The sequence below is a fragment of the Tupaia chinensis genome, unplaced genomic scaffold (genome assembly GCF_000334495.1).
Source record: "Tupaia chinensis unplaced genomic scaffold, TupChi_1.0 Scaffold000359_1, whole genome shotgun sequence".
NCBI lineage: Eukaryota > Metazoa > Chordata > Mammalia > Scandentia > Tupaiidae > Tupaia > Tupaia belangeri.
Window position 1 is genome coordinate 387,576 of NW_006159855.1, and position 19,380 is coordinate 406,955.

Here is a 19,380-nt window from a genome sequence, read left to right on the forward strand (position 1 = left end):
GGAAGGTGCCCCGGCCAGCCATGGAGCTCTATCGGCTGGTGGAGGTCCAGTGGGAAGAGCAGGAGGCCAGCAGCCCCTGGACACGGGCCGAGGACCATGAGCCCGACAGCAGCACAGACACAGAGCAGTACATGGAGGACCAGTACTGGCCCGAGGACCTGGCTCAGGGCAGCCAGGGTGGAGCAGGGTCGGGGCAGGCGCAGGATGGCAGGGAGTGAAGGAGGAGTGCAGCGAGTGGGAAGCGGGGAGCAGAGGGCCCCAGCGCTTCGTCTGGGCAGGGCCAGGCAGGGCAGGGTGCGGCTGGCCAGCCAGGTCAGAGGAGCTGGGACTATCGTCCCTGGGATGTCCTCTGCCTGTGGCACCACACTCTTTTTCTAGGGCCTTTCTTGGTTCTTTCCCCTGACTCCTGTGGTTTGCTAATGGCACTTTATGGGTACCGTGGGAATGTCATTGGCCTGTCCTCCAGGCCCCTACGGAGTAGGGGATGTACCAAAGACAGACCAGGCTGCCGCCAGGCCGTCCCCTCCTCGGGATCCTCCCCGGTCCCTGGGCTGCGCTATCTGAAGGCTTTCGGTGCCTTCCTTGGGTGGAGATCCACGTCGTGGGTCCTCCTTATCTCAGCTCCGACCTAGGGTGAAGTCTGCTGTTGCCACCTACCTCTTACTTCAGAGTCACTTTCAGGTTCAGAATAAATATGCCTCAAAGCTAGAGAGTTAAGGCCTCTGAGGGAGACGTTTCTTCTCCCTCTGCCCTGGAGTTCTGTGGTAGGCATTTGATGCTCCACATGACCCGTCACCGCCCTGCTCAAATACAGAAGGAAAGGCCTCCCTTGGGGGAGCTGGCCCTCACTCCCCGGAGGGGTGGAGAGGAAGGCAGAAAGGCTTTACCTAAAAACTGGCGTATTTATTTTGATCCAAATTAGGAACCCCCTGCCCACTCAGCATTCAGCTGAGAAGGGGCTGGCAGGTGGCGCAGTGGTTAAGGGGTGACCATGCCTGACCTTTATCAGGAGGGGGCCACCATCAAGAGGGCCGGGTCAGGGCGCTGGCAGCTGTGCAGTGTCCCTGACCTTGGCTGGTGCCCCCTCGGCTCTTGGGTTGACAGTCACTGTGGCTTTGGGGTTTTCTCCCCTTTTTTTGTTTTAAGGGGGGCACTGCTGTGAGCACGTCCCCCCCCCCAATCATCTGAGGCTCCAACTCTGCACACACTGGGAGTCACAGTGTTTGATCACGGGTGCGGTGGCCTGTCCACTGGCTGAGTCACCGACCATGCTAGACTGGCCCTGGGACCTTGCTCTGGGTTCTGAGACAGGCTGTGGCTGACGCCAGATTCAGAACTGGGCCTGCCGTTCTGTGTTTGGGGTTGAATGGGGATGGAGCTGTTACAGGTGTACTGTTGTCCTGTTCCTGTCAGCTTTGTTGTGGTCTTGAGGGTGAGGGAAGAAGATAATAAAGATACAGAGCTTATATAATTCATTTTTATAACACAACTTATTTAACTTGTTTCTCCCTGAAGCTGTGTAGTCACTTAAAACTTAAAAAAAAAAAAAAAAGTTTTTAATTTGCTAGAGGGCTCATGTGCTCCGGGGAGAGAGACAGAGGAAAACAAGAAAGCACCCTCCACAGGGAATAGTCACGCTGTTCCTCCTCCATTTCTCCCTCCCTCTGGAATTTGGGCACGAACCCACACGCACCCACACGCACCCAGCACATGACGCCAGGGCCGGGACTCAGACCTCACAGTCAGCCATGTGGGATCCAGCCACCTTAACCACCACACCACAGGCTGGTCCTACAACATTTTTAAGTTGTAAAATACACACAACACAGAACCCACATTTTGAGTTGCAGTTAGTGTAAGTACGCGCATGTCATCAGCTGATCTCCAGACCTTTCCATCTTGCGAAACAAACTCGACCCATTAAGCAATGACTTGCCTTTGACCCTCACCAGCCTCCCCCTAGCAACCGCCATTCTGCTGCCTTTTTTTTTTTTTTTTTTTTTGGAGAAGTTTTTACTATAGGGCGCATGCGCTCACCAGACAGACACAGAGAGACAGAAAGCGAGAAATCACCCCCCGGGGGGATGGCCACACCGCAATCCCTTCTCCATTCTCCTCTCAGGATCTTGGGCATGCACGCACACATGCCCAGAGTGTGTTTAAACCGCCGGGTCCAGGACTCGAACCACGGTCAACTACATGGGAGTCCAGCGACATAGCCATTACGCTAACTGCTGGTCCCATTCACCATTCTGGTTTTTTGGTTATTTTTTTTTTTTTTTGAGAGGATTTTGCTATAGGGTGCATGTGCTCTCCAGACAGACAGACAGAAAGAGAGACAGAAAGCGAGAAATCACCCCCCAGGGGGGATGGCCACGCTGCAATCCCTTCTCCATTCTCCTCTCAGGATCTTGGGCATGCACGCACACATGCCCAGAGTGTGTTTAAACCGCCGGGTCCAGGACTCGAACCACGGTCAACTACATGGGAGTCCAGTGATATAGCCATTACATTAACTATTATTATTTTAAAATTTGCTCTAGGGCATGGGTGCTCACGAGAGAGGGAGAGAAAGAAGGCAAGCCGCCAGGTCCCATACTCAAACCACGGTCGACCATGTGGGGGTCCAGCACCTTAAACACCATGCCACCTACTCGCCCTCTATTTTCTGTTTTTTGATAGTAGCCCTCCTGATGGATAGGAGGCGATACTGTGGTTTTGATTTCATTTCCCTAATGATTAGTGATGTTGAGCATCTTCTTACGTATCAGAATATTAATTTGTAACGTTTTATATGTGTATGTTGGGGTTTTGTACTGCTTGCTGTAGGGCGTTTGCACTCCCCAGGAGAGAGCAAAATCTCCGCTCTGGGGGGAAGCCACAGCAGTCCCTCCATTCTCAGAATCCCTCCTCCATTCTCAGCAGTCTTTGAGCACACACAGGCTTTCTCAAGCCGAGGGGTCCAGGACTCAAACCATGCAGTCAGCCATGAGGATCCAGCTGTGTTAACCTCCGCGCTACCTACTGGTCCTTTGTGTGTCCTACAGAATACAGTCCGTTAGCAGTTGCACATGAACTGGGTTGGGCTACACGACATTGCTGATACTGGGCTCCTTTATGTGGGTCAACCCAAATACGTGTACACATCTCGGGCTGGGGACGCTAAGCTGGAAGGGCAGGTTGCCACAGGGAGAGCTGGTGTTAGGAGTCTGTGTATGTCTTGGGGACCCAGAGAGGGCCACACCAGCAGCCTTGGGACCTGCTAAGGTCATAACAAGTAGGCCTGGCAGGAAGTGTGTCTGGTAAGGTTGACAGGTTTGCTGAGTGACATATTTTCCTACTGTCAACACAATCCAATAGACTGTGGGGTTGGCAGCGGAGGGGTGGGGCCAGTTCAAGTAGGAGCAGCAGCCCTAGGAACTTGCCCCTTCCTGCAGCTGGGGCCTGGCTCCTCCCTAAGTGCTGTCAGTCACCAGTGCCTGGGTCCAACAGCGGGACACACAAGCCACTTGGACATGGTTCAGCCTAATCCAGATAGGGTCCTAGGTGCTGGGGCCCTACCCACGCGAACAGAAGTTAGAACAGACAGTGAACAAGGACTGTGTGGGGTATTTCAGGTGGGGCTGACCTTCTATTCGAAAACCCAGAGAGGGTGTGGGAAGTCCAGGAGACGGGTGTGTGTGTGGGGGGGGTTTGTTTGCTTTTTTTCCTTTTTTAAAATTTTGCAAAAGGGCATATGTGCTCCCTGGAGAGACATAGAGAGGGAAAGTAAGAAAGCTCCCCCATGGAGGATGGTCACACCATGGCAGTTAGGATGTTAGGGTGCTGGACTCCTTGCTGACCACAGTTTGAGTCCCGGACCTGGCGGTTTGCTTTCTCGCTTTCTCTCTGTCTCTCTCTGGTCAAATAAAAATGACATTAAATAAATGAAATTAAATAAATAATTCTTTTTTTGGAGAGGTTTTTGCTATAGGGCGTGTGCGCTCACCAGAAAGAGAGAGACAGAGAGAAAGTGAGAAATCAGCCCCCCCCCAGAGGGGGATGGCCACACCGCAATCCCTTCTCCTCCATTCTCCTCTTGGGATCTTGGGTGCCCGGCGTGAGTTTTAAGCCACCGGGTCCAGGACACGAACAGCAGTCGACGACATGGGAGTCCAGCAACATAGCCATCACGCTAACTACTGGTCCCAAATAAAAAATTCTTGAAAAAAAAAAGTGGTTGGAACGTAGTGGGCAGGGGAGCAGTGAAGGCACGGGAAGGAGCTTGGCTTCCTGCACTGCTACCTGTCTCTTCCAGCTGAAGCACAGAGACCCCATCATTCTGGCCCCTCTGGGCATGGAGCCTGGGGTGGGAGGAATGGAGGGCCACCATCTGGGGCGTGTGGCAGGGCCTGCTGGTGAGTCGCCAGCATGTAAGCTAAGGCCTCCACCTGGGTGATGGGTAAGGCGAGGTAGGAGAGACCCAGAGCGGCAGAGGAGAGGGCCTGGGAACTACCCACGGGAGGAGCTTTGATTTTTTTTTTCTTTCTTTTTCTCTTTGACAACAGGAAACCACTACATTCTTGAGATAAGTGTCATGACGAGGCAACAGTCTAGATTTGGGAAACAATCCAAGAGGACCCTAAGGACAGTGGGGATGGGGCATGGGTGTGGTACGTGGGGGAGAAAGGGAGCCCTGAGACCCTAAGGAGAGTGGGGACGGGTGTGGTACGGAGATGAAAGGGAGCTCTGAGGTTGCAGATTTGGAGCCAAAGCCAAGGAGCAGGTGCAGGATGGGGGTGTAAGGTGGAGGACTGGAGGGGCAGAGAGGTGTTCTGAGGCCAGAGGAGGCGAGTGAGCATGAGGAGGTGAGGGCCTGTGTGAGGCTGTTGTCTGCATCACCACAGGGTGCAGGGGGTCCCATGGGGATTGTCGAACCCACCCTCCAGTTGGATCTTTAGGGGGTTACTTTTAAAAAAAATTGATTTAATTTGATTTATAATTATGATGATTAATGTCCAGTAGGGTACATGCACTCACCAGAGAGGGCGAGCAAGCACCAGGTCCAAGACTGGGATGCAGCTGGCCCTGTGGGAGTGCAGTGCCCTAAGCACCATGCCACCTGCTGGCCCCTGGGTTGCTTTTTAAATGCATGCTCATGTAAGGCAACAGGTGTGCAGTTTCATTTCCTCCTACATCCGGGCAACAAACTCATGCAATTTGACAAGCAAATAGTCCCCCACACAACTCGAATTCATGCGGAAGTTGCTCATTCACGACAGGAACGCAAAATAAGCTGGTACTTCAAATTCGAACCAGCTGAACAACAAACAAGGCCTTCTCATGTAGGCACGTTTCAGTGTCCAGTTTTGAGGTGTATGAAAGGTGAGGGCTATTGAACCAACCCTCCAGTTGGATCTTCTGGGGGTTGCTTTTAAAAAAAAATAAAGAATTATTTTATGTATTTTTTTTTTAATTTGCTATAAGACACGTGCGCTCACCAGAGAGAGAAAGAGAAAGAAATCAAGCCTCCGGGTCCAGGACTCGAACTGTGGTCAGCCATGTGGTCGTCTGTGTGCTTGGTGATCTGGGGATGTTCCTTTCCAAACCACAATTCTCTGTGACCATGGGGGACAGTCAATCAGACTGATCAGTTCTCTGTGGATCAGGGTAAGAGGCATGTACAGGGGCTCTCAACTCAGCACTGGCGAGTCTCACCACGTATATGACCCGCCCATTGTCACTCACGATCTGGTAAACACCAAATGCTCCCTACAAGTCAGGCTCTGTTCCAAGAACTCCAAGTTGAAGCTTCAGAAAGCACAGAGCCCAGGAAGTGTGGCCGAGCAGGCCAGCAGTGCCCTCAAAGTCTTCCTTCTTGTCCTTAAACAATGTCAACCCAAGGGCCAGCAGATGGCATAATGGTTACGGCACTAGACTCCCACGTAGTCGACTGCAGTTTGAGTCCCAGCCCCAGCGACTTAAAAATCCACACCAGGCGCGTGTGTGTACATGCCTAAAATCCCGAGAGGAGAATGGAGGAGAAGGGATTGCAACATGGCCATTCCCCCTCCGGGGGGGGAGGGTTGATTTCTCACTTTCTATCTCTCTCTGCCTCTCCAGCAAGCGTACATGCCCTATAGCAAAAATCTCTCAAAAACAAACAAGGAAACAAAACAATGTCAGTCTAGCTGGAAGCCAAGTCTCTTGAGACACCCCTAAACCCATGGAGACCTGGAAGGCCTCCCTCACTGCCTTGTCTTCCCTGGGTTGGAGTGACCACTGCCCCTCCCACCCCAATCTTCTCTTAGGAAGGAGAACCCAGAGGCAGCTCCCTGCCCCCAAGAAAGACCTCGCAGTATCAGTGTCAACTGGTGCAGGGACACTTCCTGGGCTCCAATCCTGGCCATGTTTATTCTCTGGGCGGAGGGTGAGAAAGGGAAGAGAGATGTTGCAATCTACTCCCTCCACGTCAGATGCGTCATCCGAAGAGGAGGAGGGCAGCGGCAACCGAGGGACACCCCGGCAGGGACCCTGCCGGCTCCGTCAGCCCTGACTCAGGCTGGGGGATCTCCCCACCTGCCTGCAGCTAGCGGGGAGATGGAGCAGCCCAGCCCACATGCCCGGCCTTCCGCCCCCTACTCCGCTTGATAACAGACTAGAAACTGAAAGGGGATCAGGCTGCCTGGCTTGAAGTCCCAGATGAGTCACTGCTGAGAGCGGCTGCTGTAGCTGGGAGGTGGCAGCAGAGAGGCAGACGCGAGCCCAGGGCGCAGAGCCAGCAGGTGAGAGGGGGAGACCGAGCTGGAGCCAGCGGGGCCAGCAGCGGGAGAGCGGGCTGCGGGGCAGGACACGCACCGCGGAGGCTGGTGGCCTGGTGAGAGGCCAGCTTCCCCTGTTGCCAGGTGGCGCTGGGGACAAAGGGCAGGACCGAGGGCACGGGCCAGCTGGGGGGTGGCCCAGGATACCTGGATGCTCGGGGGCCCCACACCTGAGCCCCACCCCCGCCACTGCCCCTCTCTCTCCAGCACAGCTAAGAGACCCCAAGGAGCATGGCGCGCGGCATGGAGGTGGTGGCCATGGACTGCGAGATGGTGGGGCTGGCGCCCAACGGGGAGAGCGGCCTGGCGCGCTGCAGCCTCGTGGACCTCCACGGCGCCGTGCTCTACGACAAGTTCATCCGGCCCGAGGGGGCCATCTTAGACTACAGGACCCGGGTCAGCGGGGTCACGCCTCAGCACATGATGAAAGCCACACCATTCGCTGTGGCCAGACGGGAGGTAGGTAAGGGCCTCGTGCCAGCCAGGCTGAGGGGGGCTACACAACCCCCCTGCACACACACACCCGCTCGTCCCACTCAGGATCTGTGACCCGGGACCCTCCACACTGCTGGGGGGTCAGCCCCGAGGTGTCTCCATCGCATCACTGAGAAGGCTTCTCGCCACAGACCTCGGGCTCACGTCTGGGACCTGCCTTCTCGGCATCAGTCCAACTCGCTGGGCTCCTGATGGGGAACCCGAGTCCCACCTGACATGCCCCCCCCCAGGGACTTGGGGACCACATCCCCACTCCTTCCTCTGCACAGATGCCACTGGTGAGTCCCGGGGTAATTGAGGAACAGGTCTTGATCTGAGGCCCCTCGCAAGAGGCAATGGCTCCCCTAGGGTCTGGAGAACAGGCCTGAGCCTCCCTGGCTGAGGGTACCGAGGCGTTCTGGGCGACGACGGGCCGTTCCCTCGGCTGGAAGCCCAACCTAATGGTCCCAAGGTTTCCTGCCCCTTGCCCGCCCGCCTGTGGCCGTATGTACTCCAGGGCTAACTTTCGTTTCTCTGAGTGCTAAATGGAAAGCAAAACAGAGCCAAAGGGTGTCACTGAGGGTAGTCATCTCCTGGCAGCTCAGGAGGGCCAAGAAAGGCATCTAAGAACACAGGAAGCTGAGGTTTGCCAGCAGGGCTGCAGGTGCTGGAGGGAGAGTCACAACAGGAACTTGCGTTTACTGAGCCCTCGCTGAGCCCCAGGCCTCCCACACACGTGCCATCTGTGAGCTCCGGCCACTCCTCACCAACATCCAGCCAGGTGGGGTCCCAGGACCGTTACCTCAGAGCTCACAGAAGAGGGAAGGTCTGGGGGCCGGCAGGTGGTGTAGTGGCTAAAAGTGCTGGATTCCCACCATGGCCAGCCATGGTTCGAGTCCTGGACCTGGCGGTTTGCTTTCTCACTTTCCCTCTCTCTCTCTCTCTCTGTCTGGTCAAATTAAAAAGTAATAATAACAAATGGAATTAAATAAGTACATCTTTGCGGGGGAAAATAAAAGAGGGAAGGCTTGAATCCCGATCGTTACCTACCAGCTAAGGTTGGTAACTTGGACAGGTTACTCAACCTCTCTGGACTCAGTTTCCTCATCTAAAACAAGAGGATACTGGTAATAATAACAGTAGCGATTTTACAGGGTTGTTGTAACCCTTGAGAAGGGCCTGTATCAGCACTCAAAAGCATGTTCGCACTTATTTTATTATTATTATTATTTTAGTTTTTGCTAAAAATCTAAACTAGGGCACATGAGAGAGAGAGACAGAGAGAGAGAGAGAGAAAGAAAGTGAGAAATCCCGCCCCGGGGGGGAGGATGGCCACACCACAATCTCTTGTCCTCCATTCTCCTCTCAGGATTTTGGGTATGCACGCGCACGCACCTGGTTTGATATTCAACCTGCCAGGTCTGGGACTCAAACCTCTGAGTCGGTCATGTGGAATCGAGCTGCCTCCCCCACTGCATTACCTACTGGCCCCTAGGACAGTTTCTTTTTCTTTCTCTTTTTCTTTTCTTTTTTTTTTTTTTTTAAGGTTTTTGCTATAGGGCACATGTACTCACTGGAGAGAGACAGAGAAAGATAGTGAGAGGGAAAGTGAGAAATCACCCCGTAGAGGGGACGGCCATGCCTCGATCAATTCCTTCTCCTCCAATTTCTTCCTGGGATTTGGGGCACACATGCACGGGTGCTCAGCATGAGCTGCAAGCCTCTGGGTCTGGGACTTGAACCACAGTTGGCCACATGGGGGCCCAATGCCTTAACCACTATGCTACGTCCTGGCCCCCATGATGTTTTCTTTTGTTGTTGTTTTTTTCCTGAGAGGTTTTTGCTGTAGGGTATGTGCACTCACCAGAGAGACAGAAAGTGAGAAATCAGCCCCCAGAGGGGATGGCCATACCACAATCCCTCTCTTCCACTCTCCTCTCTGGATTTTGGGCATGCACGCACACATGACCATTGTGTTTTAAGCCGCCAGGTTTGGGAATTGAACCACGGTCAACCACTTGGGAGTCTAGCACCTTGACCACTATGCCGCCTGCTGGCCTCCAAGATGGTGTCTTTGTCATCTCCACGGTATTGGTGCTGGCTTGAGCTTAGTGTCTCAGTCTGCCTGGGCCGTCCTAGGAAGCGCCATCAGCTGGGTGGCGCTGATAACAGACACTCATCGTCTGGCAGGTCTGGAGGCTGGAAGTCTCAGATAAAGGGGTTGGGAGGGCGAGTTCCTTCTGAGGGCTGTGGCCCCCCGTAACCTCCGGTGGGTGCTGTCAGTCTATGCGCTCCTTGGCCTGGAAAAGCATCACCCCAGCATCAGCTTCCATGCTCCTGTGGCTTTCTCCCTACATATTTCTAACTACATTTCCCTTTTATCTTTTTTTTTTCCGCTCTTCTTTTTTTTTGGAGAGGTTTTTGCTATAGGGCGCGTGCACTCGCCAGAAAGAGAGAGAGAGAGAGATAGAGAGACAGAAAGTGAGAAATCACCCCCAGGGGGGATGGCCACGCCGCAATCCCTTCTCCTCCATTCTCCTCTCAGGATCTTGGGCACATACGCACACGCGCCCGCCGAGAGTTTAAGCCACTGGGTCTGGGACTTGAACCGCGGTCAACTACATGGGAGTCCAGCAACAGCCATTATGCTAGCTGCTGGTCCCCAGATTTCCTCTTTTGAAAAGGACACCAGTCCTGTTCGGTCAGAAGCTCATCCTCCTCTGGTGTGACCATGTCCTAACCTATCTAATGACATCTACCCTTTTCCAAGTCAGTCCCATTCTGAGGTCCCGGGGATTAGGATTTCCACACATCAGTGTGGGGCAGGGACCGTAACTGAACCCGTAAACTAAGTAACTTGCACAGGTTCAGGCAGCAAGAGTGTGGACGGTCAGGACTGAACCTCCAGAGCTGCGCGGTCTAGGAGGGGAGCAGCCAGCCTCGTGCTGCAGGTGAGCACTACCATGGGACCGCTCCCAACGAGACACGCTGCGAGTGTAAAACCACACTGGATTTTGAAAACGATATTTATCAAAGAGCCATAAGGGGCCAGCAGGTGGTATAGTGGTTAAGGTGTTGAACTCCCACGAGATTGACTGCAGTTCGAGTCCCGGACTCGGCAGCTTGAAACACACTGGACACGTGTGTATGTGCGTGCCCAAATATCCCATGAGGAGAAATGGAGAAGGGATTGTGGCATGGCCATCCCCCCAGGGGTGATTTTTTTTACTTTCTTTCTGTCTCTCAGGTGAGCGCACATGTCCTATAGCAAAAATCTCTCCTTCCCCACAAACAAAAGGGAAAAAAGGAGTCATGAAAGACCTCAGTAATTTTTTCATATTGATTACAAGTTGAAATGATAGTATTTTAGACATACAAGGCTAAATAAAACATTATGGTTGATTTCACCTGTTGCATTTTACCTCTCTAAATCTGCCTATTCAGTGATTTAAAATTGCACCTCTGTTCTAGAAGTACCAAGAGGATACTGGATGCCCTGGGGAGCAGCACAGTATATCTTTATTTATTTATTTATTTATTTATTTATTTATGGAGAGGTTTTTCACTATAGGGCGCATGCGCTTGCCAGAGAGACAGAGAGAGACAGAAAGCGAGAAATCACCCCCCCGGGGGATGGCCACGCTGCAATCCCTTCTCCTCCATTCTCCTCTCAGGATCTTGGACACGCACGCACACGCACCCGGCGTGAGTTTTAAGCCACCAGGTCCGAGACTCGGACCGCGGTCAACATAGGAGTCCAGCGACATAGCCATTACACCAACTGCTGGTCCCCAACACAGTATATAGTAGGGTAATTCTGGAAGACCTCCGTGAGGCCGAGTGACATTTGAAAGGAATTGGGGAGAATCTTTGTAGGCGATTAAGTGGGCCATAGGGAGCCATCGAAGATTCTTGTGTAAGGGTATAGCAAGAAACAAAAAAAAGTTTCAAGAAAGCTAAAAATGGGGGTACCACAGAGGAGTGATGGGAGTGAAGAGAAGGGTGACAACAGAAGAGTTAGAGGCCCTGGGGAGCAAGTGTGAGGTCCGAGTCATCTGTGGCAAAGAGAGGACTGGAAAGAGGGAAGTGTCACGGAGGAGGAGAGGGGCCAGAGGTGGCACAGTGGTGACGTTGCTGGCCCACTACGGTTTGGGTCCCGGACCCCGTGGCTTGAAAATCACACCGTGTGCATGCCTAAGATCCCAGGAGGAGAATGGAGAAGAGATTGCATTGTGGCCATCCCTCCTGGGGGGTGGTTTCTCACTTTTTTTCTCACTGCCTCTTTCTCTCTCTTTCCAGTGAGTGCAAACAGGTCCTATGGCAAAAACCTCTTTACAAAAAAAAGGAGGAGGCAGGAGGCCAGGCCAGCAGGTGGTGTGGTGGTTAAGCCAGCTGGATCCCACATGACTGGCTGTGTGGTTTGAGTCCTGGACCCAGTGGTTTGAAAAACATGCAGAGCACATGTGCGTGCGTGCCCCGAATCCTGAAAGGAGAAGGAGAGGGGACTGCAGTGTGGCCATCCCCCGGGGGGTGGGGTCCTGTCTCTATCTCCTTCTGTGTGTTTCTCTCTGAGGAGTACCCACACCTTATGGCAAAACAAAACAAAACAAAACAAAACAAAGAAGTAGGGACTGAAAGACAATCACCCAGCAGGGAGGGCGACATAAAGAAGAGCCCAGGGCCTGTTCCCAGGGCCATGGGAGGGCCTGGGACTCTGCAGGGGGCTCCCCGCCCTCGGCTCCCCACTGAGCAGTCTGGTGGATGGTGTGCCCCAAGCTTCCTCTTTGTGGCCAACAGCCCTCCCCACCTGATGACAGAAAGGGACAGAAATGCCCAGGTCAGGGGGAGGGAGGCAGTAGAGAAATCCCTCTCCCATTCACCAGCCCAGAGGCCACAGTGGCTTGTGATTTCAGTGTGATTTCAGCTGTAACAGCTCAGCACGGGCCCGCCACCTGGCAGGGCTCACTGGGGCTTGGCTGGATGGAGGAGGAAGACTTTGTCATCCACATGTCCCCCTAGGGGAAGTGACCTTGGGACACTTGGAGAGCTTGGCCAGGGACAAGAGGAGAGAGGGGGCCTGGGGCCACTCCTGAAGATGACAGGAGAGGAGCTCATTCCCCCACGAGGACACCGCTGTCCAGGGCCCCTTCCTCACAGCCACCTCTGCTGGAGACCAGAACCGAAGGACGAACGCATACTTGAACAGATGAGCAAAGGAACGGACACGCGGGTGAACGGAGGGGCAGGGGAAGCAATGAACGGACGGCCGCGTGCACGCATGAACGGACGGGTGCAGGACGGAAGCCGCCGGCGCTGCGCAGCTTCAGGCTTCCGCGCGATTTCCAGACGCACCAGATGGGAGGGATCCCCGGGCAGCTTTGCTAGCACCCCGCCCCCGTGATTCTGAGTAGTCAGTCTGGAGTAGGGCCCGGGTCTGTGGAGGTGTGGAGTCAGGGACATTTAGGAAAAGCTCAGATATCGAGTGGAGCTGCAGTCCAAGAAATACGCAGGCAGACAGCTACCCTGGCCCGTCACGCCCCTGCTGTGTGCCCTGGGTACACCCTGCTCGGCCTCCCCCATTTGCTGGTTGATTAGAGGTAGGACAATCCCCGCCTTTTAGAGGGTGCATTCTCGATTCCAGGAATCTCCACTGAGTGCCCTCGCGGGCCTGGCAGTGCCCTCTGCCCGGAGGGGCCCAGTAGACGGTATTAATATCTACAGTAATAGTAATGACTGGGTCGTGGGGTCCAGACCCTGCATCTCTGTTTCTGATCACCGCTGTGTGACCCAGGCAAGCTCCTCAAGCTCTCTGATCCTCGGGCCCCCTCTCTGTAAGACAGAATTGGAAGACTCTTGCAGAGGAGCCTCACTAGGAGGTAAGGAGAGGGCCCGACACAGCCGAGCTGACGCCAGAAACGCCCCGCCCTCTACTCTCCATTCTTTCCAGGAATTCCAGCCGCTCCGCCCCCTGTGCTTGGCAAACTCTGACACACCTGCCTCGTGACAGTGACTCAGGGCAGGTCCCTGAGCCAGCAGGTCACACAGCCCCGGGCCCAGTCCTGGGGTGCCTGATGCAGTCCCCCCCGCGCCCCCACCCTGACTCTGGGATTCAGGAAGTGAGATGTTTCCTAGGAATTCACATCACAACGACTTGGCCCTCTCCCATCTGGGACTGGCTGTGGCTGTCTCTGGGTTGGAGGACAATTTCCTCTGGGGTTTTGTGTGAGCTGGGCCCCAGCCAAGTTCCTGGGCTGGGAAAGCGGGCCCATTGTTCAGGAGCACAGAGGAGGCACGTGACCAACCGCGTGTGCCCAGCACAGCGCAGCCCCCTGCCCTGTGCCCTTCGTCCCCTACCCACCGCCCTGCCACAAGGGGAGCCAGCACCCACGCCTGCTCCTCCACCCCAGGAGTCCCCTTCAGCTGCTGCACCGAGGTTGTGAGACCATCCTTAATACCTCAGCGTGAACCCCAGGCCAGCAGCACCGCCTGGTACAACGTACCTTGTGTTATTTTATTATTTACTTTGCTCAAGGGTGTGCACACTCACCAGAGAGACAGAGAGGGAAAGTAAGAAAGCAACCCCTAGGGGGCATGGTCACGCCACAATCCCTCCTCCTTCCACACACTCACACACCCGGCATGTATACAAGCTACCGGGTCCAGGACTTGAACTGTGCAGTTGCCCATGTGGGATCCAGTGCCTTAACCACCATGCCACTGGCTGGCCTGAAATCTCCCTATTTTAAGGTCATTTGATTGGCAGCCTAAACTCCGTGTGCAGCTACAGTTCCCCAGTGCCAGGTAACCTGTTACACCGTTCTGGGGAGTAGACCCATGGGCATCTTTGGGAGGTCGGCCTTCTGCCTGCCACACGAGGGCTGCTGAGATTAGACAGCATCTCACTTGGGATGGTTTCGGATGTGTGCTTGGCAGGTGGGACATCTCAGGTCCTGGTGGCCTTCAACACAGACTCAAACTACCGAGTACAGGGAAGAACCTGGCCCACTCTCCTCTCTTCATAGATGATTGTTTTTGAGAGAGATTTTTGCTATAGGGTCTGTGAGCTCGCCAGAGAGAGCCTTAGAGACAGAGAGACAGAAAGCAAGAAATCACCGCCCCCAGGGGGCATGGCCATGCCACAATTCTCCTCCATTCTCCTCTTAAGATTCCGGGCACGTGCACACACGTGCCTGGCATGAGTTTCAAGCAGCCGGGTCCGGGACTTAAACCACAGTCAGCCATGTGGGAGTCCGGCGCCTTCACCACCACACCACCTGCTGGCCCCTAGATGATAAGTTCGAAGCCCAGAGAGGGATGGTGATGTTGGTCCAAGGTCACACAGCAAAGGGTGGACAGGCTGCTCCCCGCCAGCCCCACGACTGCACCCAGTCGCCCCAGACCCATCCAGAAGGTGATGCAAATGGGGCGCGTGTTCTCCCGGCCAGATCCTACAGCTCCTGAGAGGCAAGCTGGTGGTGGGGCATGACCTGAAGCACGACTTCAAGGCCCTGAAAGAGGACATGAGTGGCTACTCCATCTACGACACGTCCACCGACATGCTTCTGTGGCAGAAGGCCAGACTGGACAACAGCAGGGGCGTGTCCCTGCGGGTGCTGAGCGAGCGCCTGCTCCACCGCAGCATCCAGGTGAGGGCCTCCCCCCTCTGAGCTGGGCGGCTCCGCTCTGCTCCTGCCCTGGGGCCTGGCCTCTCCCTCCAGGACCTTAGAAACCCCCAGGGGCTCCGGGCAGATATTTGCCCCAGGACTCCCCTTCCCTTTACTCCTAAGAAGCCGTGAACTTATGACAGGGGGGGATGTCTTTGGGTTTCCCCGAGACGAGGCCCGGAGTACACACAGTTTATTCGACAAGTGTCCCGGAAAGTACCGGTAGAGAGAGGAGGAGGGCAGGGAATGGAAAGAACCCAAGAAAGGCATATTTGTTTTTGTTGGTAATTTTTTTTTACTATTTAGTTTTATTTATTTGTTCATTTTTTAAAATTTGACCAGAGAGTCACACACACACACACACACACACAGAGAGAGAGAAAGAGAGAGAGAGAGAGAGATAAAGAGGGAAAGTGAGAAAACAAGCCACCAGATCCGGGACTCAAACCGTGTTCGACCCTGTGTGTGTGTCCAACGCCTTAGCCACCACGCCACCTGCTGGCCCCCATATCTGAGTTTAAAGCAAGCCAGTTACCCTGTTTGATCCCACGACAGAACTCTGGGCTGAAGCACACACCTCAGATCTGCTGTAGGGACCAGGAGCTGGGGTGTTTATACACCACTCCCCACCGGGCACCAGCGGCTGCTGCTCCTGGGGGCTAACCCCTCAGCACCTCCAGCGGGTGGGCCAAGCAGGCTCCCGCAGACCCGTAGGTGAAGACACCAGGACGTGGGGTTGGGGGTTCACCCAGGCAGGAAGGGTGGGAGGTGGGCTAGATGCTGAGAGCCAGCTGAGGTTGTAGTCAGGCCCTCCCGGTCAGCAGCTGTTTACTAAGCACCTGCTTAGTGCCAGGCTGGGCCAGATGTTGGGGACTCAGGGACTGAGCAAGACCAGCCCTGTCCAGAGGAACTCTGGTTGAATGAGAGGTGGACCCTGGTCAGATGGTCAGGGCAGCTGAGGGGAGTGTCCAGGGAGGGAAGGGCTAGCAGGCAAGGAAAGCAGACCTGAGCAGAGTTGAAAGGAGGAGTCATTGTCACAGAGGGAGAAGAGAGGGCACAGGGCCGCTGGGGATCATGACCTGGAGCCTGTGGTCAGGGGACCATCTGGCTGCGTGAGGGCCCCAGAGCACAGACACCCCTTCCAGCAGGAACTGTGTCCGAGGCAGAGCTCAGGCCTGTGTCTGGGCCTGTCTATTCGCCTCGTGACACACAGGGCCAGTCTGGGCTGTCCTCGGAGCCGCTGTCCTTCCAGAGCTGTCTGGGCCTTGCTCTAAGGGCCTGGTGCCTGGAGCCCCAGTTCAGGCTCTGTGTCCTGGTGTCTGGGCTTGTTGAGCCTGGTTGTTCCGTGACTCAGCACCCACCCCACCTAGCTCCTGCTTGCATTGCTGTCCCTGAAAAGCAGCCCTTGAGCGCCCTGCCCGAGGACAGGGGGCTGCTGTCCACGTGACCAGGGCAGCCCCATGGGACACAGGAGCGACCCTGGGGGAGCTGCCGCAGTGGGGCAGTGGCACTCTCTCCCTGAGAAGGAACAAAATGGCAGTCCTTGGGGCTCCTGTGCCAAGCCACCAGCAAAGGGACTGAGCTACACAGGAAAGGGAACCCCCACCCCCACTTGTTAATCAAGCCCCTTGGGGGAGGACCCTAGTACATGACATTCTCTCTTCCCATCCTCTAAAACAGGTATGATCGGCCCCCCTCCCCTTTTAAATAATTTGTTTTTGGGATCAGCAGATGGCGAAATTGTTATGTCACTGGACTCCCATGTAGTTCACTGCAGTTTGAGTCCTGGACCCGGTGGCTTAAAATTCAGACCAGGCAAGTGTATGTGTGTGCCCAAAGAGAGAATGGAAGAGAAGGGATTGTGGCATGGCCATCCCCCCCAGGGGGTAATTTCTCACTTTCTGTCTCTCTGTCTCTCTCTGTCTCTCCAGTGAGGGCATGCGCCCTACAGCAAAAAATCTCTTTTTAAAAAACATCTTTTTTTGTCAGAGGATATGTGCTCTCACCAAAGAGAGACAGAGATAAAGGAAGAGGGAGAAAGCACCCTGCCCCCAAATGAGATACGGTCATGCTTCCATCCCTTCTCCATTTCTCCATCCTGTTAGGATTTGGGGCATTCATGTCCATGTACCCAGCATATTTTTCCAGCCACTGGGGTCAGGATTTGAACTGTGGCTGGCCATATGGGATCTACTCCCTTAACCACCAGACCGCGGGCCATCCCACGGTTAGGACCATTTTACAGAAGAGAAAACAGAGGCCCGCAGATGAAACGCTGCTTGCCCACGTTCGCAGACCTAAGCAGAGGAGCTGGGATTCAAACCTGGGTTTGTCTGATCTCAAATCTGGGACTCTCTACCCGCCACAGGGTGAGCAGGGAACAGCCATGCTGTCTCCTGCTTCTGCCTTTGGCTCCCCACCCCTAAATGGAGCTCCCCAGTCCCCTCTCTGGGCCCCGATTTCCTCACCTGTCAAGGGTGGTGGTAGGAGCAGGTGCATGGAGACCCGTACGACACCTAGCACAGCACCCAGGGCACAGACGGCGCCACCGGGCCACCATGGCCGCCATGCTACCCTCCTGCCTAGTAACAGTGCAGAATGTGGTGGCAGTGACGAACGTCCTGTCCAAAGTGGGCCATGCCAGCGGGGTCCTGACACTCAGTCCGGAGTGTCCGGAGAAGGAGCCCGTGCAAGGAAAGGAAGGCGTCTTGCTAGAGGATCACGCGGCCAGGCCCGGGCATCCCCTTCAGCCCCTGCGGAAAACCAGCCAGGACACTGGTCCAGGCAGGGAGCACAGAGATGAGAGGTGACCCCCATGCAAGTCCGCCTGGCCCAGCACGTCCTGTGGGATGTAAACCCCAGCTCCACCACTCGCTGGCTTGTACACGAGCCTCAGTTTTACCATGGAATGGGGGAGAAGCCATACCCAGCTAGGAGGGTTTAATGGGTATCGCAAGGCTCGTGCTTCGCTCAGAGAGAGAGGCTACCTCGAGTGGACTGAGTGGCCTCCTCTGACTCCCATCAGCACCCCCCATGCCCCATAAAGTTTGGACTCCCCAACTCAGCATTCAAAGCCTTCACTAATGGGTCCCACGAATGGGTCTCCACCCCAGAGCTGAGTGGGGCCAGCCAGCCCTAGCCACCTGCAGAATTTTCTGAGTCCCGTCTCTGGGAGACTTATCCACTGACCCATCTCAGGTGGGGACTGGAAATCAGGGTGTGAGAGGGAAGGCCCCTGGATTCAGCTCACCCCGAGTCCCCACTGTGTACCTATGTCTACAGAACAGCCGGTTCGGGCACAGCTCTGTGGAGGACGCCAGGGCGGCCATGGAACTCTATCAACTCTCGCAGCGAATCCGCGCCCGCTGAGAGCTGCCCCGCCCAGCCACCGGGACTGCAGCGTGACCCGGACCTTCCCTCGGGACCAGAGACTTTGCCTCTTTGGGACAACAACTCCTTTGCTTTTGATAAATGCATTTTTAGTAGTAAGGTGGCTCTACTGTCTTTACTCCATCCCTGGGTCTTGTCACTGACTTTCTTCTCTCTGAGCCGGGAGAGACCAGCCGTAGGCAGGACCCAGGCAGCGCGACGTCAGGAAGGAATAAAACACGCTGGCGAGGCGGGCCAGAAACGATTTCCCTAATACCTCGAATCCTGTGTGTGCAAGCAGCAGCCTGGGGCTCCAAGTGGCAAGTGAGTTAATCACCGGCCTCCTGCCTCCCTTCTCCTTTTACTCATGTTTTCAGAGTGGCATTGTCCCCTGGGGCGGCCCTCAGCTCAGGAGTCTATTCATCCCATCTTTATTATTATTATCAATTGCTGGAAGGCATGTATGCTCACCAGAGAGAGACGCAGAGAAAGGGAGAGGAAGAGAGGACCCCCGCCCCAAGGAGCACAGTTAGAATCCCCTCTCTCTCCATCCTGTCAGAGCCTGGGGCATGTCCACACCTGCACCCAGCCTGCTTTTCTTTTTCTTTTTTGGAGAGATTTTTGCTAGAGGGTGCGTGCCCTCACTGCAGAGACAAAGAGACATAAAGTGAGAAATCGCTCCCCAGGGGAATGGCCGAGCCACAATCCCTTCTCTTCCATTCTCCTCTTGAGATTTTCAGCATGCACATACCCCGGATGTGTTTCAAGTCACCTGGTCCAGGACTCGAGCCATGGTCAACTATGTGGGAGTCCAGCGACATAATCATATGCCATCTGCTGGTCCCCCCAGCATGTTTTCCAAGCTGCCAGGGCCAGGGATCCAGCTCCCTTAACCACTAGGCTACAGGGCCAGCCCCCTTTGTCCATCTTGAGATGGAGTCATGGCACTTAGCGCAGAAGCAAAGGTCCGGGAGCGTGGTGGGTGCCACCTCAGCCACCCTACAAAAGCCACACCTCCTGTCTTGGGCCACTTTGTGTGGCCATGACAGAATACCACACTGGGTGATTCACAA

The 19,380-nt window shown here is 54.9% G+C and overlaps 2 protein-coding genes across 2 annotated transcripts in view; both read left to right on the forward strand.

Moving 5' to 3' along the window:
- Positions 1-1,415, forward strand: part of AEN (apoptosis enhancing nuclease) — an 8,741-nt gene extending 7,326 nt beyond the window's left edge. Inside the window, exon 5 of the mRNA XM_027773541.1 lies at positions 16-1,415. Coding sequence (XP_027629342.1) covers positions 16-218 — 203 coding nt within the window. The 3' untranslated portion in view covers positions 219-1,415. The remainder of the gene's footprint in view (positions 1-15) is intronic.
- Positions 1,416-6,454: 5,039 nt separating this feature from the next.
- Positions 6,455-18,427, forward strand: ISG20 (interferon stimulated exonuclease gene 20). The gene is made up of 4 exons (XM_006152774.3): positions 6,455-6,764; positions 7,008-7,259; positions 14,720-14,920; positions 18,221-18,427. The coding sequence occupies exons 2-4, from the start codon at positions 7,032-7,034 to the stop codon at positions 18,305-18,307; spliced, it is 516 nt and encodes a 171-aa protein (XP_006152836.1). The 5' UTR covers positions 6,455-6,764; positions 7,008-7,031; the 3' UTR covers positions 18,308-18,427.
- Positions 18,428-19,380: the final 953 nt, after the last annotated feature.